The sequence below is a fragment of the Puccinia triticina genome, chromosome 10A (genome assembly GCF_026914185.1).
Source record: "Puccinia triticina chromosome 10A, complete sequence".
NCBI lineage: Eukaryota > Fungi > Basidiomycota > Pucciniomycetes > Pucciniales > Pucciniaceae > Puccinia > Puccinia triticina.
The window spans coordinates 2,584,871-2,611,467 of record NC_070567.1 but is presented as its reverse complement, the minus strand read 5'-3'; the positions used below and the strand labels follow the sequence as shown (position 1 = coordinate 2,611,467).

Genomic DNA, 26,597 nt, shown 5'->3' with positions numbered 1-26,597 from the left:
TTGACCATTCCTTGCTCAGGTGATGCTCAGCTTCGTACTAGTCCTGGCGCAGCTGATGCTCAGCTTGCTGAGTGTCAGCTGAGCCAGGCCAGGTAAAAATATGGGAATCAGCTTGGACAGGACCAGAGCTGAAAATCAGCTAGGCTAGGGCCAAAGCTGAGCATCAGCTGAGCCATGGACAAGGCTAAGCATCAGCTGTGCCAAGGCCAAAGATGATCATCAGGTGGCCAGTTCCAAAGCTGAGCATCAGCTGGGCCAGGGGAAAAACTGAGCATGAGCTGAGCCAGGGTAAAATCTGAGCATCAGCGGGGCCAAGGCTAAAGCTGAGTGTCATCTGGTTTTTTCACATTGAGTGCTTTTATCCTGACACCTATCATGTGAGCCCCAGATGTGCTGGTAGAGAGGAGCAGCATTGGAGCAGTTTTGGAGCTGAAAACAAAGCTGTGTCATGTCACTTGCCATCAAGTGACTACTTTTTTTTCCTGGTGAATGGCTTTGGCAATATTGCATTGACTCTTACTCTTTTTCACCTGCTCAGACCCATGCCAACTTGACGGCGTCTCAACCTCTGCATTACCCCGTTTATGTGCAGATACTTTGGGACCTATTATCATGACCCAATTATTCACTGTCCCCACCTGCAAGTCCAATGCATTGAAAATCCTTCTTTGCAATATGGCACACCCGGGAGTGTCTTCTGTAGCTCCTCAGGGGAAACTGAGAAGGGATAGAATCCAATTGCATTCACACAGTGAATTAATCATGTGCCATGTGGTCACAAAAGACCAACAGAGAAGCACACAATTTTCCCACAGGAATGAGGGCTGCGTTGGATGTGTTGGTGGAAGAGAGTGAGCTGTGTGACAAATCTCTGGGGGAAAGGGTGTGGTACGGCGATTGGGACTTGAGCAATCTACCACCATTACCTGTTTCCTCACCACATGACTGACCATGATGTGACAGCTACTCTACATATAGCAAAGTGGCATCTCATGAAGCCCCCCAGATCACTAATTGATCCTAAACAAATGGAGATAGTACAGATGGTGCAAAAATGCATCATGCCACATCTTTGAAGACGTGATACAAAAGCTTTATCTCAGCTTAAATTTTGTTCCGGAACTTTCAGGGCTTGATTATTGTTCAGATTATCACTTCTCATCTAGGAACTCAAAACTGTCTATCTTTCTCACATTGAAGATCTAAAGTTATCCAGAATTTGGTGTCTTGGCCAAAGACAAAATAAAAAATAGGCATGAATTCCATAATATCCATGCAACAGAAGTCCTCAAAAAGGGGATTCTCCTCTTTGTCTACCCAATCAGACCAACTAAAGCTTCACACCAAACCACAACACAAACCACATCATCCACAGTAGAGAACACCTACCTAGCCTCATTCACAATGTCAACTTCTTGTGGTTCTTTCATTTTTGGCCCCACAACTTCCCCACTTGATTCAATAGCACAATTCACAGATCATATGAATGTAAGCTAAACCCAGTGAGCAGCATTTACTTGCTTCTGTGGTCTACAACATTCCTCAATGCAACTTAAAATGTGGGCTGACAGCAGGAGAAACTATTCACAAGTTGTCAGCTAATTGTTGCAGAAATGTAACAAACAAAGCAGATGGTGCGTTTCAACTCTCAGAATGATGCTCAGGAAGTGTAAATTCAAGCTGGAGTATGCTTATCTTCCCATTTGGTGCATGGGAGTGCTGCCTGTATGGTGCATGATGCTCATTAAAAAAACATAAAACTCACACATTTTTGTGAATGAGATAGTCACACAAAGTATGTGTGGTTGCCTCAGACCTGATTCAGCAATTCCCTTTGGCTCAGATATCCAATGTCATATCTCACACTCCAAAACTGAACTATTAAGGATAATAGGGGGTTTCAAAGTAGATCCGCGCGTGCATGCAGGTCACTTTGCATAACCCAGTTTTGCGGGGAGACTGCAAGTCAACGTTCAACATTTGAGCTGAACGCCCGCTTGCCTTGCCTTGCAAGTGGCATGTGCGGGTCTACTTTGAATCCTGCTAATAATTCAAAGGGATGGATTGTGGTAGGTTGGATCCCCATCTTGATTTTCCAAAGGGTGGAATCTACAGATCTTTACCAATAAACTATTCATCAACACTTCCAAATCATTGGTGTACAGGTCTTGCTTGATGTCCAAATCTTTTAGGATTTCAGCAAAACCGGTTGGAAATTTGTCTTTGCAGTCTGTGAATGACATTATCTTGACAGACACTGATGAGATGATCTAACAATGCCACAAATAACAGATGAAATTTATTGTAAATGAATTCTTTGATGGTGAGTTCAGTAGAGGCTTATGTCAAGAGTAAATTACATCCTTGCAAAAGACTGTTGGCTCAGATTAAGAGCTACTTGGATCATGAAATAAATTGTTTTCTCTGTTGATGTACAATGAATACATTTTACCTTTCCTTCCCTACCTTCCAGTAGTTTGGTTGGTTTAATTAATGCAATCAAATTCTATCATGTAATTTCCTAGTTGCTGATACATTAGTTAGACAAGACATCACTATAAATTCAACATCAGAAGAACAATCCTTCAGGCATTATTTACAGATGCACAAGCAGTTGACCTCACATTAGCTACCTCAGTGGATTGTGATATTTGGTTGACCGGTGGCAAAAGCTGAGAGCTGGCTACTGGGTTGATCTGAGATACGCTACTGGGTTGATCTGAGATACTGGGTGTTGTCAAAGAAGGGTTCGTGGTGGGGGCCCAGGCTTGTGGCTTAGCGGTGGTTGATTAGAAAAAGAAGCAGAGCCCAATGGTTTTTCAGACATTTTGTCCGTCCACTGGAGTGAAATTCTGAGCGGCGGTCAGTCGTTCATGTTGAGCTCCTGGTGGCGGTCCAAGAGACTGATTTGGGTGGCAACCAGAGCTAGACTGATTCAGATGGCAACTGGAGGTAGACTAATCATGTCCATTTTGAGAAACATTATTGTAGTATTACTGCTTCTTGATCAAGCTGCTTTGAGCAATATCCAGAAGGAAACAATCAGAGTACGAGAGATTTGGGTTCAGTAATAGGTTGTAGATGTATTCAACAGATGGGTAATTGGGTTGTATGTAGTATTGGGCGGTGGGATTGTCATCCAGATCATCAGGATCATCAATAAGGGTGGTTACATTGCTCTAGGCGGAGACCCTGGAGGCTCTATACAAAAAAATGGACCAGAAGATGATAGCATTTGAGTCGCGTCTTTCTTGATTTGGGATTGATCCACCCAGAATGATGGGGTTCTTTCCACCTTGCTTGTAATGATTTGGCGAGGTTTAATGAGCTGCTTTGCGATTCCGCAAAGTTTGACCAGCCACGTGATTCTGAGAGACATGAGATCCTTAAGACAACGTTGTTGCCAGAAGATAAAGGTGTAGGGTTTTCTGAGTAGCATGGGAAGAAGATGATATGGTTATCTCTGAAATAGGCAAACAAAAGGTCAGGTGCAGTAGGGGGAAGAGGGCGAGACTAAAGGTGGACAAACCCTTGGAATCTGTCTTGCTTTTTTGAGGACCACGGGAAGTAGTAATTGTTTTGTCGACTTGGTTTGTCTGAAAAGTTTTTGAGGCAAGAATTAGTGAAGTTCAAGGAGGGGAAGAGGAAACAATAGAGCTGGGCAAACCTCAAGTATGCAGAAGTCGGAAGGTTGGACCAGTTGGTGCGCCTGGAAGATGAAGACCTGGTCAGCGGGGCTCCAGCCAGTGCTTTGCGCCACACTTCAAGGACCGCAAAGCGGTACCCAGCACCCGCAGTTGCGTAACCTCCACATGCCGGGTGCTGCGTACGGGTCTGGGCTTCCAAATATTGTCAAGCCTGCAGCAACAGTCGTACTGTCGGATTACGCAATCTGGAAAGTCAGATCTGAGCCACCAGTTATCAAATTTTGCAGGGAAATCTGGGTCCCCGAAGATCCCCGAAGTGATCCAGAGTTTCAGTGTCCAGATTTCCCTGCGAAATCTGAAATTCCAGATCTGGTCAAAAGTGAGAGGAAGTCCTCCAGTATGTCTGCTGCGCAATACAAACGAGGCACCTTCCTGAGAAGATTGACTGACCTACAGTGCTAAACACCCGCCTCAAGTGCTACAAGCACCCGCGCCATCCACCTGGAATACCGCAGGCACCCGCCAAATGGGTGCCAAGTACAGGTAGGAATTAAATATTACGGATTGAAATTCAAACATAGGCTATAGGTTTTGAAAAGTATAAGTTCCAGAATGTGCATTCAGCAGTGGAGGGTTTGATTGTGTGATTATTAGTATTAGGAAGAGCAGGACCTGTCAGCTTTTTAGCTTGGAGGTGAGGGTCAGCGTACTTTCCAAAAAAATGGGGAATTAAAATTAGATCACAAGATTTGTGCTATGATTGATTGATGACCAGTATGTTAATGTAGCTAGTTGGAGCTATACTAGAGATAATTAGAGGATTTCAAAGCTGGGAATAATTTTCAAATTTCTCATGAAAATTATTCCCAGCTTTGGAATCATCCCATTATCTCTACTATAGCTCCAACTGGCTAGTGGCCCTTGGTAAATCACATCTTTTTGAAAAAAGTGCAATTCAACACTGGAAACTATCTGTTGGGGATGCCATATAGATAATTGGATGATTCAAAAGCTGTGAATAATTCTTCAATTGCTTATTACAATAATTCCCAGCTTTGGAATTATCCAATTATCTCTAGTATAGCCCCAACTGGTCACATTGATGGCTTGACCCTTGACAACTGTTCTCAAGAAGAAAAGCTAAGGCTAATCAATCACAAGCTTCAATCAAACCTTCACAATCATGATCTGCTGGTTCAGGATTGGTCAGCAGATGTAGCTTGGCTGGGGCATTGTTGTGAACAAATGGACAAAAGTAACTGTGGTGATCTACCGGAAAGATGGGCACCTTTACTTAACCAGATTATGGTCAACCACAAAGTTGTGGAAATTGGGAGAACCAAGCTCCAGGTGTTGTGGACACTGTTGAAGAGGAAGCAGTGTTGGGGGTGCATGTTGATGATGGCAAAGGAGGCAATAGTACCCAACCCAAAAATCCAAATGCAGCTTATGGTGGTGAAGAAACGGGAGGCAAGGCCATTGAGGAAGGATGGCCGGAGGACTTGTAACTGTTGAATCAGCCACCCAGTATTCTTTGTTTCACTCTGATGTTATACAAGATTGTCTTTTTCCTATTACTTGTGGGCAACTCTTGACATCACATAACCAATTAGCTTTTATTCTATTGTCCTCTTTGGTGTTTCTCTTTTTTTTGTCGTTATCAAAACCCAACAAACCTGTGCGGTGAACAAAAGAATGATAGAGATTGGTACAAAATGGCATTAAAAATTACTCCAAAGCGCAACCAAACATAAATAACAACTAGTGGTATGAGAAACTCCATCTGGTTAGATGTTAAATAGCCATGGGCCATGGGTTATTTTACTCTGGTTGGCTGCAGGCGGCTTGAGTGTGGTGGTTTTGGGAGTTGGCAGGTGATGTTGGTTTGGGATGGTCATGAGCCTGCCAGTGTTACTTGGGGAGGGAAGGAGGAAAGGAGGTATGCAGCAAGGCAGAGGTTGGTGGATGAGATGTAGGCAGGACTTGTATATTTTTCCCCCGGTTTGAGGTACCCAGGGTCTGTAGTGCTTCTGGAAGCCCCAGGGTTTTTATTTTAGTCGGAAATGTATGGTTTGGGACCTATGCGCGGGTCTGCCGGGGTTATGTAGTAAAACAGGTTGACCACAGGTGACCTAAAAAAAAGTAACAACTGGTGGTTGGTGGACAAGGGACAATTGAACACAAAAGACAAAAAGAGAAGCAGAAATTAAAGAAAGAATTCAATATCAGGCAATTTGAAGAAGTCCACAATGGAAAACAAACTGGGCTTCCAGTTGCATGATGTTGATGGTTTGTTAGAAGGGAAAGAGACAATGGATGCCGCAAGAGTCAAGAGATGAGAGTCCCAAGAGTCAAAAAGAAAACGAGATATCAAAGAGAGTTATAATTAGATAATCTACATATAACTAAAGAAATGGCCTCTGGGGGCCAAACAAACCAGTACAAATATCTGTCAATGCGAGTAATGCCGGAGTCAATGTTTTTTTTGTATTAACACACCGTTGTGGTGAGCCTAATCAAAACCTTATTACATCACTCAGACACTCACCAGGAAGGAATCACCGCCCAACGCCTCCTAGAAATCACTCTGGTACATGTAATCCACGCCCACAGACACTTCATAATAGCCTAGAATCATCTCTACAAGGCGCCTCAACTTCTCAGTATTCACTTTCATGGATGGCCCTCCACAATGGGTAATAAAATATGTACAAAATCAGGTTCAAAGTGGGAGAAAGTCCACCATCAAACAGAGCCAGACTATTAGGAAGGACCCTGAGTGTTCACTAGAATTAACCCCTCTATATTTCAGCAAGGCGTAACTCTTTTTCAGATGCATGGCGGCTGATGCGCCATGGTTATTGTTTCCTCTTATGTCATCCCAAGCCATGTAGTAGATGCCTTGTTGGTTTGTTGCCTTGTCACCTTGTTGGAGGCTTTTTGTACCCTGTTCCCATCTTTCTCTTCGTCTCAGAACCACCTGTTGTCCCCTCACTATAAATGTAGAGCCTTTTGGCCCATTCTGTTTGTCCCCCATCAGATTGTCACTTTTGCATCCCTGGTCACAGAATAAGAATTACATAGCCTTTTTTACCACATATTTTACAGTATATTTTCCCCCTTGACTTCGTCTAGAAAGCACTATTCTCAATACTTCATCAGCCACACTTTTCTTTAAGAGTACTGTCCATACTCTTATTCTTGTCCCATATTACTCTCCCAACCTGAGAGGCAGCTTTTCACGCACTCATCCCTCTCTAAGCTCTATTCCCCCAAAGAGTAGTTCCACACCGTTCAAGCAGCTTTTGATGAGACATCACGTAGGCAGACTGCTTGAACGGTCTTCCTCCTCTGTGTCACTGAGTCCTTTCAACCAGATTCAGTCCAATGAATCATTGTGCTTCATTGGAATTGGCTCAAACCAACAACTAAGTCCCACGGTCGAGGTTGGCAACCAACTGCTGGACAAACTCAACGACTTTGGGATGTTTCAAGAAGCCCTGGAGGCCACAATAATCAATCTTGGGGAGTGGGGTGGATGGGGGAGGAAGAGCTGGCGGAAGTGCAGGCCCTGGTAAAGGCTGGACAGCTTCCTGGACACAAGGTTGTCGCGGAGCAGCTTATGAAGCCGCGGTTTCTGAGCATTGTAAGTCTTGAACCGGGCCACCTGGGTCTTGTCCAACAGGGGAGCCTTTGTTGGGCTGAAAGTGAGGTGTGAGGTGCTGGTTTTGCCAAAAAAGCAAGCAGGTAACTGGGTGCCAACAGGTACCTGAATCTCAAACGTTCATCTCTAATATGGAAGAAATAGTAGAAAAACCAAAGTTACGGGTCCCTACAAACAAGGAAAAGTTTAAACCTTGGTTTACACCTGTTAAAATGTGGTTTACACCTTGGAAATTGTGGTTTAAACCATTTAAACGCTGGTTTATACCATTCAAACCGTGGCTTACACCATTCAAACCTTGGTTTACACCATTTAAACAGTCCTTTGTAGGGTTGATGTTGCAGAGGACTGCCTCACAGAAAGGCAGGGCCTTTGTTAAATTTGGCTTATGGGGAATTTTCCTCCTCACCACTCTATGTGGGGGGTTATTTCCTCACCAAACTACACTGCAGGGGCAGTTTGGCATCAAAGGGATGCCCCAATTTGAGACAGCCGCAGGATGCCACCCTAAGCGGAATAAATCATATCCAATCATAAAATTGCACCGTTGGGATGGCGCTGCTCAATTTCTTTGCGATGACCCAGCCCAACAATCAAGGGATGTGTGTAATTTGGCATCTAAGGTGGGAACATCTGTGGGCTGTCACCGCTGCGCTTGCAAAGGCTGGGACACCCTGCAGAGGGTGGCAACCTGTTGCATCAATGCTGTTGCATGGCCAGGCAAGCGCTGCTCTTCTGCTGGCTACAGCATAGAGGGCCATTCCATAGCTGCTTTGGGATTTGGGGCAGCTGCGTGGTGCTGATCCAGTGGCACCTGTGGAACATGGTGCCAAGGAGACGTCTGGGGTTTCTCCAGGACGGCGGCAGGGCAATGGCATCCAAATGATGTTTCAATCCTTGCCAAGTGCCCCGCCTGTGTACCCAAGCAGTTTCATGAAGTGTTTTACTCCTCAGCAAACTTGCCAGGCAATAGGGAGTTTCAAACATGGTGCATGTCCTGTTTCAGGAACCCTCAATCCACATAATCAGGGCACCTGCAACACACCCACCCAAGTTCACCCAAAAAACATAAAGAAATAATTTGAGAATTCATTTTGCAGGAACTTTGTTTTCCTGAAATGGGACCTGCACCATGTTTGAAACCCCCTAATATTGTGGGGAGGTTTCCTCCTCAGTAAAAACCGCCCAAGCAGTTTCATGGAAAGACTTTCTCCACCTTACTGCCCAAGCAGCTTTATGTAGCAGTTTTCTCCCAAACTGCCCACTGCTAAAGCAGTTTGCCTGTTGCAGCAGGAATCCCACTAACCAAAGGTCACTTTCCCAGCCAGAGGGAACCCCCTGGTTGAGGAGGTACATAGCTTGAATTCCCCTGGTCAAGGTACACCTCCTTGACCCAAGAGACTCTTCCAGTCAAGGAGGTTTACACTTCTCTGTACGGTCAGAGGTGTGTACATGGCCTTGACTAGGGGAATCCCTCCGGCTGGGGAGGTATGTACACCTCCTCAGCCAGCGGTATCCCCTGGTCTAAGAGTTGCCCAGCTGGATACACATGATGGATACCGAGACCTCACGGCTAGCTAGATATATAGCTCACCAAGGAAATCCTCTTGGCGGGCTGCCTATTGAGAGGGATTCCTGCTCAGCGCAGGTTGGATGTTTACATATGTATCCAGCCTGATAGGGATTTCCCAGCATGTCAGGAGGGAATCTCTCTTTGCGCAGGCTGGATACATTTTTATCCAGCTGGTACCGAGAGGGTATCCCGCGCAGGTTGAATACATCATGTTATGTATCTAGCTAGCCGGAAGGAAACCCTCTTGGCAAGCTGCCTGTTGAGAGGGATTCCTGCTTGGCGCAGGCTGGATGTTTACATATGTATCCGGCATGCGCTCAGAGGGATTTCCTCCTGACAGGCTGAATACACATTTATACAGCCTGTCAGGAGGGAATGTCTCTTGGCGCAGGCTGGTTACACCTTATCCAGCTGGTACCAAGAGGGAGTCCGGTGCAGGTTGGATACAACATGTATACCGGCAAATATGTGTATCCAGCCTGCGCTGAGAGGGACTTCCTGCCAGCAAGCTGGACATGGGCACCAGCATCCCCTCCCGACAGGCGTGATATATGTGCATCCAGCCTGCCAATAGGGATTCCCCCCAGCGAGTTGGATGTTGGCACCAGTTCAGAACTTGTTGAACCTACACTCCCCAACAAGTCAGAATTGTCAGACCTACATGTCTGATGAGTTCAGACAGCTTGGACTTGTCGGACTAACTTGTTGGACTAACTTGTCCCACAAGTGAACTTTTTGGACATCTCTGTCCAACCAGTTGACCTGTTGAACACCATAATCCAAAAAGTGGGAACTAGTCGGGCAAGGCTGTCAACCATCTGGTCCAAGGACTGCTTGACCCACACTGCCCAACTGCAGCCCGGTCTTGCAAGTCCGACCAGTGGTTGGGCCTCCCTGCTTGAGAACCCATTGGGCAGAAGTGTCCGAGTTCTGCTCAAACAGGGGGATCCAACGGGTGGGTTTGACCAACTGTCAGATGCATATGTCCGACATCTGGTGGGACATGCCCGTCCGGGCTCTTGTCAGACAGGCATGTCTGAGGGAATAATCCATGTAGTGGTGTAGACAAGTCGCAAATTGCTTCAACAGAGTCTTGGTGTAGTCAAGTCTGATGGAGCAGATTGCTTCAATGGATTGAGGGTGTGTAGTCAAGTTGGTTATTGGTGTGATGTGTAGTCAAGTCCAATGAAGCAGATTGCTTCAATGGACTTGGTGAATGGTTTGAGCTGAGTCCAATGAAGCACAATGCTTCAGCAGTCTTCATTGTCATCATGAAAAAGACCATTTGTTGAAACGTGTGTTTCTTTCTTTTTTTCAGATTCAAAGAAAGATCCGGACGTGTTGCCAATTGACCTGACACGGGTGACCCCAGGGCCATTGAAGCAGATGAAGATGGCATCAGAGTTGTCAACAATGATGACCGACCACACAATCTTCTTGTTACTCTTCCAACCGCTCATTGACCCAGAGTAACTGGAAGTAGTAGCGGCAAATACCGTGGTGCTGATCAAGCGTCTGCTGGCCATTCTTGCCGCCACGCCTGACCTTAACTGGCTTGCCACCCTCCAGGACGGGCTCGCTTGACTCGGCCTTCTTCCCCAAACCATCTTCTTTGGTAGCTACCCTGCCAATCATCAGATCCCATCCAACCCTAAAGTTTTTAGGTAGAGATGATCTTGGCAAGGACCTGAAGATAAGATGACTCGGGTTAGATCTACCCAATGACAACGAAGATTGATAATGAGGAGAATCTTTAGGATTTACCTGAAGATAAGATGACTCATGTTAGATCTGCCCAATGACAAAGAAGATTGATGATGAGGAGAATCTTTAGGATTCTGATGAGAAGTGGCAACAATAAACGACACGACAAAGGAAAAGAAGAAAGGATGTTTTCCTTTTTCTTTAGTTAATTGAGTAATTGATTGACTAAAGAAAAAGGAAAACAGCTCGGGTGAAAATTTTCATCTTAAGTATTGAAAGTGAGTTTGTGGATTGAATATTCATTTTGATGTATGCAATGTTGTGATGATTGGAGTTCGGCTTTGGCACTCAATAAACCCCTTGTTTGCATTCACGCCCGCACAGGCCTCCAAGGGAGTCTGGCTTGTTCTCCTCTCCTCTGCCTCCTATCTTCATGACCACGGGTACTTGAACCACCTCCCATGTTTTTCTCCCTGAGCCTGCCAACTGATCCTCCGTGTTTTTTCTTTTGCTTTCTCTGAGCAATTGGATATGGGCTTTGACAATTGCCTTTTGGTCAGGAGTAGAGCCCGCAAGCAGCGGCCTTTGAGCAGATGTGATTGGGGTGATAACAGAGGTTCTGACATGGGTGTATTACAGATCTGCGGGGGAGGAGACAAAGATTAGTCTGCTGGTTAGGACACTCAAGGTGGGCATGGAGATGCACACATGGGCCAACCAGCTTGAGCTCATCCGGCTCTTTCTTGCCCACCAGCCCTTCCGCAAGGCGCTTGCTATGGGCCTCGTTGACCTCGCAAGAGGACACCTCGACCGTCCTCCATCAATCGCCAACAAGGCCTTGCACAAGATGGCCCGCTGGCTGGCCCACGTCAGTACCCCACCCCCCCTCCCTCTTCAGCTTTCACAGATGCTTAATGGGTCATGTAGATCACCCATAAATTCACTGCCAATCTGCCGCTCCAAGAAGTCTACAACACCCTCAAAGAGGTCTTGCGCCGCCCCTACAAGGCCTTCTGAGTGTCTGCCAACAACGACTTGAGCATGCAAGTTAACAAGGTCCCTGGCGAGCCGCCAATGGGCCTGGAGGCCATCAGGAAGAGCCTGATCCAGGATGGCAAGTTCTGGAAGGTGTTTGCGGTGTACTTGGATGCCAACAAGGCCCAGTTCTCTGCCCCTGTCTTGCTCTTTCAGACCCTCACTATTGGCCTCTGGGACACGCTCATTGTCATTAAATCTTCCACCCTCCCCTCTTCCTCTTCCTCCTGGATCCAAACCCGGGGAGAATATCTGGATCAGCTTGCTTCACCAAGCATTAGTATCCCTGGACAACTTAATCAGTCCGCCCCTCTTGTAATTTTTCCCTCTCCTCTCTTTCTCTCTTGACAAACACCCACAGCTAAACTAATACTTTCTTTTTCTATTCACTTGCTCTGCACCTCAAACTCCCGCGATAGAGTGTCACCCCACAAACAGGACGAGCAGATCAAGCTCAAGAACATCATCTTGAGGCTGGCAACTGGAGTGGACTTCCTGAATTGGGAGTCCGCGCTCATCTTCAAAAGTCGGCCATTTTCTTGTCCTCAGAACCCCCTCTTTTTTTGACCTACTTGAGTATGTAATTGTTTTTTTTTGTCTATTTGATTGGTTCAAATGGCGGGGATGGTGGGGATTAGGGATCCACACCCAGGGCCAAACCAAGCTAAACATCTTCCTACAAAAGACTTGAGGCGCTTCATCCTTCCAAAGCATTCTCTCTCATATCCTTAACGCCTTGAAACATAGATACAGTCAATTGTCACCAGCCAACCAATGAGAATGGTTTTCATGGTTGGTCAGGTGAAACAGGACAGTTGATTCTCTGTTGTCGCACCATTGTGGGTGTTTCCTTGCCTGTCTTATGTTGGGTAAATTCATGTACAAGTAGTGTTAATCTTTATATATGTGATCAGAAAAGAATAGGAGGGTTTGCCATCTTCTTGTCTATGTATGTATCATATACATGCTAAACCCGGTAGACCCCTGGATCAGATCTACACAGCAACCGCAGACCCAAATCTGGGCCTATGTTTCCCCGCAAGATTTTCTTGTACTTTGCCCTGAACCGGTTTAACTTTGAAAGAAGACAGAGGTGATATTCTGGAATGGGGCACACTCTTCTGGCACACCTAGCAGTGTGATGAAGGGATGGCAGGGGGTTGTGCAGATTTTGCAAGCCTGGATGTTCCACACCCAGCCAAATGTTTGAGCGTAGCAAAGCCCTGGCGCTGTCAACCCTGCATCTGTTCAAAGACAATTTACACAAAAACATAACACAATATGATCATAAAATTACAACCTATGTAGAACCCAAACACTCAATTTAGAGCAATGATTCTGGAACAGTGCATAAAAAATAACCACTCAAAAGGTTTACATATGATTTTATGATTTTACTAGAGGCCCAGGCGGCTCTGCCGCTGCACTTTTAAGGGCCCTCCTCATGGATGAGTACTGCATTGCCGTGAGGAGTGCCCATGAGTACTTCACATGATTGCATATGGTATGTTGTGTGTGTGGATAATCACTTATGGTGTTCAAAATTCCATGAGATTTTTTGACATAATCTTACACACTGAAAGTTTGGCTGGGAGATGTCACTACAAGTTTTATTCACGCTGACATCTCCCAGCCAAAATTGGCTTTATGCTTTCATGTAAAAAATTGCATATGGAATTTTGAACAGCATAACTCTACAATAAGTTGCACCTTGATCAAATGCAGCTTCTGTAAATCAGCCTTCATATCCTTTTTTTTTTTGATGGTCAAACATTATTTGTCTAATCTCACACATTTCAGCAACATACTCCCTAAAATAGTGATTGCAAGTCAAATTTTGGAATGTTGCCTGAGAGAGGAAAATATAGCAACACTTGCAAATACATTCAACATGGTAGATCACAACCTTTTGCCTCAACATAAACCTGTGCCATTCAAATCATAAATGAACTCTTTTCTAGTACCAATTTTTTTGGCTCAAGCCTCATTCTTCAATCAGTGATACTATAGTCTTCTTCAGTGATTGCATATGGTTGATCTGCACCTGGGTACCTGAATGTATCCAGGTACCCATATATCCACTTAAGACACTTTCAATGGCATATCAGAGCATGTATTCAATCAATGAGCAAGATGACTCCATGAGTGAAATAAAATCATCCTTACAAAGCTTCTAATTGATTTTTTGGTTAGCCAGTTGAAGAGTATGCCATAAAGCATGTTGCATGATTGTCACAATTCTGCAAAGCCTCTCCCAACTCAAGCAAGATTGTGGGCTTGCGGTCAGCTGGGCTAAAACTTAACCACTCACTGACTTTCCTCAACCAACACAATGCTAAACTGCAAAACTCATATTGAATGCTCAAGATGTTCAGCGTCAACGTGTCATGAATGTGTCCATTATCATTGGAATAACCATCCCTTGTCAATCTTTGTTTCCTTTTTTGAGGGGACAGCACTCCAGCCAGAGTCTTCAAGAACTCAGGCAACTGTTTGACCATGTGGTCTAGCCTCACTGTGTATGTATTCAGCTGGGAAAAAGACATCACTCCAGACCCAACGAAATTATATGGTAAAACAGCTGCTGAGTGCATTTATGTACTGGAAACCCCATGCCTCAGTCATCCATAAACACCTCATGAGTAAACAACAAAGATCATAAGAAAAACCACGGACAACAGTTCCTCATTGATGATGTACGGCTTGCTTGCTTCAAGCCGGGGCACCCGTTGCCCGCGCAGGAGTGCCAATGTCATCCTGAGTCATTATTCTTGATCAGCCTGGGACTTGGAGACAGAATAAATATGCAAGGCACGAGTGGGTGCACTCACTCATCAAATCCTTCCCACAGCTTGATCCCGCGCGTTGCGATCTTGTGGATGGGCTTGCCAAACTTGGGACTGAAAAGGTTTGGTCTTGCGGTCCTAGATGTTTTTCAACACCCAAGCCCCTCCCTGAGAACAAAAAGAGACCAGAACCAGGAAGCAACTCCCCAACAAATTGTCCAACTTGACCCGGATGTCGTAAATTGGCACTGAAACCGTGGCACAATCTGTGTCATTGTAGTCATTGTACTGTTTATCAAAACCATCCGGATAAGGGTGACTGGAGGGAGGGGACGATGTGGTGTTCTCTGTTGCCGGAGTGGGTGGATCAGTCAGCTGAGCTGCATATGAGAGGGGAGGTGGGGGTGCTGATGGGGCAGAAATGATCAAAACAGACATTGAACCAGGATTTTTGCAAAACTCATCCACAAAAGCTTGACGGCGGGCCTCTGATACAAAAAGATTGGGGCAATCTGCCGCCTCCGTGTGAACTCCTGGGACTCAAGAGGCAAGACAATGAAAACAGAGTTGTCTTGCCCAACACAACGCTTGACAAGTATCCAGGAGGGAGCAATTCACTGAGTTTATTGCCTGAGTTGCTGGTAGAACCCGCCTCGCGTCAACATCCATCACATATGGGTCTCAGGATGGGTGATGCGGAGGTGACTGTTGGTGTGGAGCTTGGGGGGTAGACAGAGGAGCGGAAGAAAGCAGAGGGGGACGGCTGCCAAAGTTTGGTCCTGGAGGGTCTGCCATGCAGGTGAGATCCTGACATCTGGTCCATTCCTTCAACATTGCTTGCTGGATGATCCATGGGTTGAGTCCCAAAACATACTTCTCAATCCCGGTTTGTTCAAAGTGAAATACAAGATAGACCAGTGATTTGAACTGAGCATTGTAATCCCCCGATTGGCTAATTGCGCTGCTTGCACGCATCCAAAGCCCTTCTGCGCGTCCTCCCAAATGAACTTGTTCCCAAACACCGAGATGAGAGCGTCCAAGAAGGCTGTGACCAAAACAAGCTTCTCATGTGTGAAGGCAATCCTGTCAAGATCCTGGTACATGTCAAACACACCTTGCTTTTGGGAATTTTTGATGATCAGTGAGTTGTTTGCGATGATTGGAAGGAGGGTAACCAAAATGTTGAGCAATCCAAACGATCCAACGCAAATCTGATTCAAAATTCAGGGTGATTTGTAGGAAGTTGCAGACAAGACACAGTGAGCTGAGTAGGTGTGCCACATCGCCTGCAAACCAAACATCCTTGAGCTTTGACGGCTGCACAATCAATTGATGATCATAAACCTGCTGAGGGGGGGGCGTTCGGAGGTTGAGTGTCCGCGCCCACTGGAGGTGGTTGTGCCTGCTGGGAATTGAGGAAGGGATGCTGAGGGTTGGAAGCGCCCTGTTGAGGAGGAGGAGGAGGAGGAAAAACTTGAGGAAAAGTATAAGAAGCCTGGAACTGCACAGAACCAATGGCAATGAGCTCTCCACACAACACCAATCTCAGGAAGAGCATCTCCAGCGGTCCTGCAGTTGTGTGACCTGCAAGGCTTTTTTGACCCACAGCGGAGTTGCTGAAGTCCGCAGGTATTGGTTAAGGCGGCCCTTGGCGGCTAGTTTTGGCAGCTTTGGCATCCAACCATCCAAGCTGCTACATCCCCAATTTGGTCCCCTTGTTATTGTGGTCCGATTTTCTAAGCAGACTTTGCACATCATGCCTCCCAAAAGGTTACAAGTTCCCGTCAATCCACTACTCCTAGGACAAATGACTCCCACCAGACCCTCTTTGCCTAGAAACCAACCCTATCCCAATCCAACACCCACGGCATCAGCTCCTATCACTTCAGCAACTCAAAACCAACCTGATTTAAATGAAACACCAACAGCCTTGGCTCCCCCACCAGATTTGATGGTACCTGAGAACGCCAACAGAGGTACAAAGAAGAAGGCTGCGGGATGGGGGATTGAAGAAGATAAGCAACTCTGTGCTGCATGGTTGAATATGAGCCGGGACAGTATTGTCGGCACCAGGCAGAAATCTGGAACCTTCTGGGAACACGGGTTCGTCCGCTATACTCCAATTTTGTGCTTGATTTCAACAAGGATAACAAGCGCTCCATGAAGCACAAACCATTATTGGTGCAACCAGTCAATGCAGTCAAATTTCATTGAGGTAATATCATGCGGATTTGTAACAAGTTTGGTGGATGCTATTTGCAATTCAAATGTTGGATGAGAAGGGGAATGAGCTGTGATGATATTGAAGGTTCACCAGATTTCAAGCCAGCCATCTTTAGCATAAGCAGATAATTCTTTTGGTCTCAGCTTTGTGAGGCAAAGGAGCTGTACAAATCCAAAAGTGATTCAACTTTCAATCTTGATCGTTGCCGGGGGATCTTACGCGACCACCCTAAATGGCAGGCCACTCAGCAGGATGTTGATCTCAGAAAGAAAAAAGTTGAAGGAAACAAATTCCAGAAGCACTACAATTAAGGAAAGAGAAAGGAGCCTGGGTGCGGGAGAGTCAGAACCATATGTGCCAGTAGTTATAGGTTTAGGTTTTCACTACCTTGTTAAGATAATAGCTATGTACATGATGGTGTAAGTACATAGCTAAGTGTATTGTTTTGCAGTGCATAGTGAGCTCTCACAGAAAGGTTGAGTCTAGTTGAGTCTGTTCATGAGGGACAATGTGGGGGTGGTTGCCACTGGAAGGGTTGTTGAGTGAGGTGTTGCAGTTGAGGAGGGATACACCACGGGGTGCCTTTTCGGAAAATGCTGACATCCCGCGGATGCTTTGGGCTGAAAAGCGTCTGCATGATGTCTGGGGAGCATCCAGCAGATGCCAGGTGCACTGAGCATCACTTGGACGCTTTTGGATGTGTCCAAGTGATGTTCAGCCCTCAAAGACATCACCTGGATATCAAGAAAAGTTGTCCTTTGGACACTCTCAATCAAAAGTGCCTGCTGGACATCCTGAGGGTCAACTTCCATGGAACACTCTGGCTGGAGTGTCCGCTGGACATCCTGAGAGGCCAAATACATTGGACACTCTGGCTGGAGTGTCTGATGGATGTCAACCCAGTGTGCACTGGATATCAATCAGTAGGAACATATTTTGATTGCGTAAGCCCACTGTCAACAAGTGCCTGATGGAGCTCCAGATTCCATTCACGCAGCAATTGTTTGAGACCAAAAATTGACTAATTGACCCCGCAGACCCAGTCTGGATGAGCTGGGTCCCCAAATCCAGGTGGCTGCTCCATATATACTGGTTTGGACAGCTTACCATTGAGAAAGGCAGTTTTGAAGTCAACTTGCCTACCTTTCCATTTCTTTATTGCTAGAAGGCTGAGAATGAGACAGAGGGTTGGAGAGAAGACTTCTTGATAGTCAAGAACTTTCACCTGAGTATACCCCATGGCCACCAATCTGGCCTTCAGCTTTTAAATTGATCTGTTGGCGCAGCGCTTCACCTTAAACACCCATTTTGGCTGTATTATTATCCGCTTGGATGGTCTTGCGACCAGACGCCAGGTAGACATTCCCAGGAGGGATGAGAATTCCTTGTCAGCTGCTTTCAGCAACTTACGCTTGTGCGGAGATTCCAGTAGCTGGTGCCATGTTTTTGGTGTGTCAATGGCATCTTTGGTGGAAGCAGATTTTCTCCAGTCACCAAGGTGATCAGGGGGCCGACATTGAAAAGAGGAAACTCTACTTGGAGGACAGCCTGGCTTGGGTTTAGGTTGCAACAGAGGTCCTTCAGAGAGCGGTGTGTCAGCATTTGGTGCTGTTGGCGGCATAGCTGGTTTGGTGGTAGGAGTGGCTGATCCCGGTCGCTCATCAGCCGGAGGCAAGGATTGATTTGGTGGAGGTTTGCTTTTTGGGGTGTGTATAGATGCTGTGAGACACCTGTCAAAATGTGGTTCCAGCGGGATGTCTAGAAGTGGGAGGTCTGGTGTGGAGTGTTGGTATTTGCATCAGCTGGAGGGGTTGGTGTTGAGGGCATTGGCATGGGAGGCCATGGAAGTTCCACAAGGATTGGCTCTAGAGGCATAGAGTAGGGGAAGATGTTTTCTTCAAAGATGAAGTCTCTTGTTTTCACAACGGACTTCTTCTCTAGATCAAGAACCCGGTAACCATTTCCGTCAGGTAGATATGAAAACAACATGGCTGCCTTGGCTTTCCTGTTGAGCTTCTGCTGGAAGACCTCTGGTACTTTATACCATGACATTCAAAGGGATAAAGATACTTAGTGTTGGCCAGCGGCTTCTCCAAGATATCATTTGGCAATTTGAAACCACTTGGTGTGTTGCACGGGACAAAATTGAATGTGAAAAGAACATGTCAAAGAGCGTCAGCCCAGAAAGCTTTGGGGAGTTTGGCGCTGATGAGTGCCCATCAAACAAGATTCCCAATGGTTTTGTTTGTGCGCTCTGCTACTCTATTGAGCTCCGGGGAGTGTCACGGGCGAGGCTTGTGAGTAATGCCCGCTTGAGCCAGGTACTGCTTGAACTCGTTTGATATATATTCTCCCCCATTGTCTGACCTTAACAACAGGATGGTGTAGCAACCATCTTTTTCAAACAAAGCTCAAAAGAGTTTGAAAAATGAGAAGACATTTGATTTCAATTTCATTGGATAGACAGTGACGCTTTTGGAGCAGTCATCAACAAAAGTAACATAGTATTTATAGCCTTCTCCTGAGACTTCCTCGTACAAACCAACATCAGAGTGAATCAGTTGTCCAGGAGTCGCAGCTTGGTAAGGAGATTGAGAGTGGAAAGGAAAATGATGCATTTTTGATTGTGAGCAGATGATGGGACAATGTTCAGCAGCAACCTCGTTCATGATGGTTGGTTGAATGTTGATATTCTTGAGGAGCTGTTTCAGTGGCCAAAGGCCTATATGAGACAGCCACAGATGATAGCCAAGTAGAGAACCATCAACACGCAAAGGGATTGATGAAGGTGTAGAGGCCAACTTTACCTCATTGGCCGGGAGGTAGTAGAGGTTACCCTTTTGGTAGCCGCGCCTGACTGGTGACCCGCTAATGTTCACTCCCATCAACCTGTAAATATTGCATGAAGAGTCACAGCAAACAACTGTGAGATCTGCGTTGCAGAGGCTCATGGAGGTCTGGGACAACAAGAGTTGGAACATTGGTGGCAGATGATGGGAAGCGAAACTGACCCCCGTTGGGTTGCCTTGAACAGGGAGTGATCAGCTAGGCAGATAGGAGTATTGTCCGGACTTAGGTGCCAAAATCCCTCCGGACATGGAGTCATTGAGATCAAGCACCCAGAGTCCGGATTGGCGTCTTCTCTGGCGGCCAAGCAGCGTTGTTGGGAGGACTCCACAGCAACAGCGTTTCCTGCTTTTGCATGGGGGCAAGAGGATTTATGCAAAACAGACAACTTGGCTTGAACGTCAGTCTCTGACCCTGAGTTGTCAGACTCATGGGCACTGTCGCCCCCCCCACCCCCGGGCAGGAGGCTTTTGGTTGAAACGGCCACCTCTGGTATGCCTGGAGCAACCACTACCACTGCAACAATGATCTGAACTTGAGTTTTGACAGTCGTGGTCTGCAAAAATTTTTTCCGCATTCTCACAGACCTCAACATTGTGACCTGAGCGCTTACAGAAAGTGCAGTAAAGATCACAATTTTATGCATGGCGGTGTTTCTTGGAGGAGCTTGAGGTAGAGGCTTTGGACACTGATTTGGTGGCAAGGGCGTCTTCAGCATGAGTCTTTCAACATAGATGCTCTGATTTGAGGGCTTGAATAAGTTGGAGTGGATCCAGTTGAGGCTCAGACATCATCGAGGAGACGCAAGCAAGCCAGTCCAAAGGAAAGGAGGTGAGGATGTTAGACAAAAGGATATCCTCAGGTGTGATGAGGGAACGCAGCTGTTCAAAAACTTTGGTCATCTTGTTCAGATGGGTGGTGAAATAATCAACCATCATCCAAAAGCTGTTGAGTTTCCGCAACTAGAACATTTTTCCACCCAACAATGTGTCAAGGTGAGAAGCCATGAGAGCATACCAGAGCTTGGCAAACGTGAAGGATGTTTGCAGCATGGATTGTCCTTGAGATGACGGATATAATTGCTAGGTTGTCCTGCAACCAGTTTGGTTCCGTGGCCGCAATAGCTCTTGCTTTAACTTCTTCCTGTTCCAGGATGTAGGCCACACCTGTGGCTCAGAAGTGGACCTTCACTATGCAGCTTCAATTGAGGTAGTTGGAGTCGAAACCGGGAGCTGTTAGTTGCTCAATGCCGGAAAACTTGAGCGCCGGGTGATTGGTGAGATTGGAGGAATGTTCAGAGGACATTCTTGGTGGTGGTTTGTCAGATTGTTGTTGAGAAGTCACGGTAAAGAGATGAAGAGTCTAAGAAAAAGGTTTGAAAAGTTTTTTTCAAAAGCGTACAGATCCTTACAAAAATTGTTGCACTAGAGCCTACTGGTGCTCATAACCTGTTGCAATGAACTAGGCCAGAATGGAAAGATTGTGGAAGGAATATTGTTAGTTCATTGCATGAGGAGAAAAAGAGAGAGAAAAATAAACCTAGGCCAGAATGGACAGATTGTGGGAGGATGAGGAAAGAGACTTCCACGTCTGCCCAGCTGACCTAGACTACATACAGTGTGACATAGAGAGTGAAACACAACACAGGATGGAAAGCACACAAAGAAAAGAAAGAAAGACAACAGCCTCAACAGATCCAACAGTTTGCACTTATGAAGAATTACCACACCCAATTGATGCCAAAGTCTTGCATTCAACAGTTCTTGTCCGAGCAACATGGGATTGTGGCCAGAAGATTCAAGTCTTGGTGCTTCAGCCAAGAACTGCACCATCATAAAACAGGATGGACTTGTCCAGTATGGATTTGTCAGAGATATTCTTTTCTAGACACAGCCAGGGCAGGGATCAAAAATCTATTTTGCAAAGTCACTGAGGGCCCAACACACCAATTTAAATACTGGTCATACTGTATGAAAGTGGTGGTGGGTCAGACCACAGGCAAGTTGGGAATGGTGGCAGTTGAAGCTATTGAGAACCTACCAGCCTATTGGTTTTTACCTGATGGCATCTTTGGCCTAAAATCTGGAATCATCTTGACCCCAGTCAACCACTTAGTATTTTTAGAAATCAACCCAGTAACAACTTTGCAATATCACCATGGGAGTTTGCTTGGCACTTGCGTGCAAGTGCCATTGCACAATATTAGAACCCTGTTAGATATATCCTGGAATATAAGCCTCAATGTATGATGAATTTATGTTTAACTTATGCTCAATTGAGCTGAAGGCCCTTTGGAAAGGATTTGAATTCAATTGAAAACCAGCTCCAACTTGACTCTAGTTATTACTGGAACTATTTTAGAACACATTTTCAACTACCTTGCAAAGCAATATCAAATACTTGGCAGAAAAAAGGTATTTACCATACTACAGAAATAATATATATCTAGAGCTGGCCCCTATCATCTGTTGGTGGGTACTTGGCACCTGCGGGCAGGAACCTGTGGAAGTGGGCAGGTATCTGCCGGGTGCAGGTGTCCAGTCTGGGTCCAAATTCAGTCAGGTACCTGTGAACAAATCACCATTCTGCACAGCTCTGCTTGCCCCTAGTGCCCATTTGAGGGTACTAGGTACCTGTGGAAGTACGCAGGTAACAGCCAGCAGGTGCAGGTGTTCATTCTGGGTCAAAATTCAGGAAGGTACCTGCACCCGCTGCGGGTACCTGGGTGCAAACTGCCAGCTCTATATATGACATTCTATCATGTGTTTATCATAAATCCCAAAAAGCTCAAGATATGTTACTGGTACACAAAAAGATACATGTGTAAGTTTGTGTGACACATTCTTTAGTTGCTGAATTTTTTCACAAAATATTTGAAGTTCTGGGAAAAGTCCAGCAGAACAAACCTCATATTAATCAGGAGTTGTGTATGAATTCAGAAAATATCCCCAAAATCATTTGTTTACATATGGATAAACGTTATAAACAATTTTTGAAGGGTCCACCTAAGCCCCTGGCTCTGCATGAGCACTCAGGTTGGCATCACTTGGCTCAGTGATGAAAAATGTAACACACCAGCACACATGTGTAAATTTATGTGACACATTCTTCAGCTGCTAAATTTTGTCCCAAGGGAGTTAGAACTCTGGGAAAAGTCCAGGGGAGCCTCAGATTACCCAGGGTTTGTGCATGAATTCAGAAAATCTCCTCAACAGGATTTCTGTACTGATGGATAAAAATCAGATACAATTATTAAAGGATTCATCTAATTTGCCCCTGGGATTGTGGGGCACTCATCTTGGCATGATATGGCTGGGTGATGGTCTACATGTCACAGAAACGTGTGAGCATGCGTTTGTGTGACACAATGTGTCACAAAAACCTGCACAGGTTACATGGTTTTGTGACAGTTGGCCCCACAGCGCCAAAGTCAAACCGTATTACCAGAGCAAAATCAGACCTCCCACTTGAGCTGACACTTTTCCCCCGGAGACCTGCGGCGGGTGTGGGTACCTGCCTGAATTTTGACCCAGAATGGACACCTGCACCCACTGGAAGTTACCTGCGTTATGGACTCCTGTCAGTGCTGAGCTGAGGCAGTCGGGTGAGGGGAAGGTGCTTGAGTGCTGCCCTCATCGGTGGTCCTGCTAAAAGTATTGGGAAAAATCAAACAAAGTGATAGCGGTTGGGGGGGGATTTTGTTGAGAAGGAATGAGGGGATGGAATACCCTTGGCGGTTTGGTTGGATGGAAAAGCTCAGAAAGAAGGAACTCAGAGGGAAGCCTGCGTGGTTGTCGGAAAAATTGGGGAGTGATCAAAAGAAAGAAACTCAGGAAGCTTGGGTACTCAGAACTCAAAAGGATGCGGGGATGGATTGACACGATCCGGGGTCAATAAGCTCAAAACTCAGAATCAATGATATTCCTCGTGGTTTGGAGGTGGACACCATGCAGATCCCTCCTCCAAGTTCGGCTGAACTTGGATTCAGGCCCGCGACATGCCGCGCGACGAGCCCTTGTGCCCGCCGCACCCATACAACTAAGGTGAGAAGATGAAAGGGGAAAGAACAACCAAAGAGAAACAACCTCCACACCAAAACCAAAGAGACAAACAAACAAACCAACACCTGAAAACAAACAAAAGAACCAACCCTCCTCCAAGGGGCGCAAAGAAGAAACAGAAAGAAAAATAAATGGAGGAATCAAAACAAACCAAACAAACAAGAAAAAGAAAAGAAAGAAAGAAGGGAAAGGGGGAAGAACTGAGAGCAGGAACCTGAAAAGTCTTGAGAGTGTTGTGTGCGCCACGCCGTTGAGATTGAAGGTCTTGATGATCTTGATGCCTTTTCCTGGTGTCTTGATCCTGAGTACGCGCCTGAACTCCACAGCGTAGTTCCATGGGTACCTGCCCACAGGTACCTAGTACCCGCTAATGGACACTAGGGGAAAGCAGAGCTGTGCAGAATGGTGATTTGTTCACAGGTACCTGACTGAATTTGAACCCAGACTGGACACCCGCACCCGGGGGACACCTGCCCACTTCCACGGGTACCTGCCCGTGTACCCGCCAACGGGTACTAGGGACTAGCTCTACCTCTTACAGTTTCACTACACTCCATCCAAAGTTTCAACCATGTGTAATAGAAACAACTTAAACGTAACTGGCCGCTTTTTGGTGTGTGCCCTGAAAATAAATACAAAAACCGTTTCAGGGAAACCTACTGGGTTATATGGTTTTCCAAAGAGGTCAAAAATCATGATAATTGAAATATGAGGAACCTTGGTCAAGCTTGAGGATCAATTAAACCTGATCATTAAATTGGTCTGGTTTTCATCATATAAGGTATGGCATACATTTCACACATACATTGCACAACACATTTGGTATGATTCCAGTTCTTATAAACTTACTTTGTGGCAGACATGAAATTGCCTTCCAACCAGCATCTGACTGAGATCCAACCAAATCTATGACTGATTTCAGAGATGGCACTTGCACACAAGTGCCAAGGAAACTCCCATGGTGAATCCAATTTCCTTTTCACTCAAGGAGTCAAGTATCTGTTGGCTTTTGGCAAGTCAAACACAAAGCTCCCAGGACAAAAATTGATAGAACATACTAATTTCACATATATATAGCTATTGTTTCTTTCTATTTGTAATTTCGAGTTTAATTTCTGCTATCCTTCTACGCTGATCTACCTCTATTTCTGATTTCTTTTGGCAGCAAAGTGTTTTTTTTTCTCTATCTTGACTTGATAACATTTTCAGTGCTTTAGCTCTCTTCATTAGGCTATGACAGATCTGGAAAGATGATCCAAAGTGAGTCATAGTTGGTGTTGATTCTAGGGGAGATGGTGGAAAACAAGTTTGGTGGTTGACCGAGTTACTGGACCATAATACCTCACTGATTCCGGGCAATGTGCCAAAGTCAAGGTCACACCAGAAATCTGGAAAATGGTGGCAACAGCCAGGAACCCTACCTTCACTGTTGGGTAGAATTGGCCCACCAGTTGAAGGGCTGGCATAGCTGAACTATGATCAGGGGTTTAAATCATCATCCATGTGAGCATCATTTGAGAAGTTGGAGTGGGTCACAATCATACTGGAGAAAATTCCGTCGCATTTGTCTTTAAAATTGTTCCACTCACCATGCAACCAGCTAGGGATACCAAACTCATTGATGATGTTGGCGTTGTCTTTGAAGGACTGGAAGGAAAAGTGTTTCACCTGACTGCACAAGAACCAATTGTAATCTTGCAGCTTGTTCCAACGGCGGTTGTCATCCTCTATGACTTCTTTAGGAAGCCCCAGGAAAAATAAATTGTCACCAGACATCAGGTGACATCAAGCAACAATGAATGTCACTTTGTACTCCTGCTCTGGTGCTACCACCACTGGGCTACAATGGCCCCTTTGTTTTCTTCAGGGGGATTTCCACGTGGCCAGCTGTGCAGCTGGTTTATAGCTCATTGGACTTAGGCTGATGTCACCTGTAGTCTAGTGACAATTTATCTTTCCTGGTGTTAAGATCAGGTTTTTGTGCACAAATGCCTAGATTAGTAAAGACAGGCAATTGAACAGATCAGCAAGCTGTTTTTATTGGAACTTGGGGCCGTAAGCCTACCTGCTGTAGCACCATGATCAGAAGCCCCCCAAAATCTAATTGCTTGCATCTTACATGGTGGTTGGCAATTTTTAGCCATGATGAACAGGTCCTCAATTAGTTTGGAAAGTTTGTCAACAACCTCCTGATCAAGTGAGTTTGTTGATTGCAAAGGATGAAACTGAACCAGGAATAGAGTTTGTGATCCATTACTGTTTGTAACAATTAACTGTTTTTACTTCGAAGATTGGATGACATATGGCTTTGAAGGACTGTTGTTCAGCTGTAGGACATAAGGCTTGATTGTTGGGTAGGAGTTGTGTACTTGAAGGCATTGATTGGAACGGTGAGTGAAGCAACTGTGAACATATCTCTGTAAGCAGATTTTGAATTTCTTCTCAGTTTTTTGTGAAGTTGATCTTTATAGTGGTGAGAAAAAACCAACCCAAAGATCCAGCGGTTGGAATCAATTCATTGCCTTCAGTCTTGAGAGCGTAAACACTCCAGGCAATTGCTCTGCCTCTTCCTTCCCCCCCATTTCACAAACACCACTTGCCCACTAACCTCTTACCATTAGTTCTGCCCAAAGGTTGTACCACTGGCTGGGATGAAAGAAATATACATCTTGGTTTATTGTGGGCTGCTCTCTCAGAGCAAGAGAAAGCAGTATTTAGTCCTTGCATCTTTCAATTCTTCTCTGGAATTCCATGCAAGCTTGTGGATGATGAAGATGATGAAGAAGATCAAAACAAACTGACCCAAGAAGAAAAGGAACTCTACGAACCCCTTTACAGTTGGTTGGTCAACCAAGTGAAAGTAAATTTAACTCTCTCCAAAGGTGCAAGAAAGACTCAAAGCCAGGCCAAGACATTCAAGCAAGCAGAGAAGAGCATTGAGAAATCAAACAGTGATGTGATTCTCCAATTTGTGTCTAATACCCCTTGTTCTTAAAAGCTAATACCCCTTTCCATCACAGCTGTACAACACTTCACAGAAGTAGAATACTACCTAC

The 26,597-nt window shown here is 45.6% G+C and overlaps 1 protein-coding gene across 1 annotated transcript; it reads left to right on the top strand.

The window, feature by feature from the left end:
* Window positions 1-11,288: 11,288 nt before the first annotated feature.
* Window positions 11,289-12,190, top strand: PtA15_10A254 (uncharacterized protein; the record flags this gene model as incomplete). Its single annotated transcript, XM_053160412.1, has 4 exons — window positions 11,289-11,456; window positions 11,516-11,575; window positions 11,645-11,925; window positions 12,043-12,190. 4 exons carry the CDS (start codon window positions 11,289-11,291, stop codon window positions 12,188-12,190), a joined length of 657 nt encoding a protein of 218 aa, XP_053024389.1.
* Window positions 12,191-26,597: the final 14,407 nt, after the last annotated feature.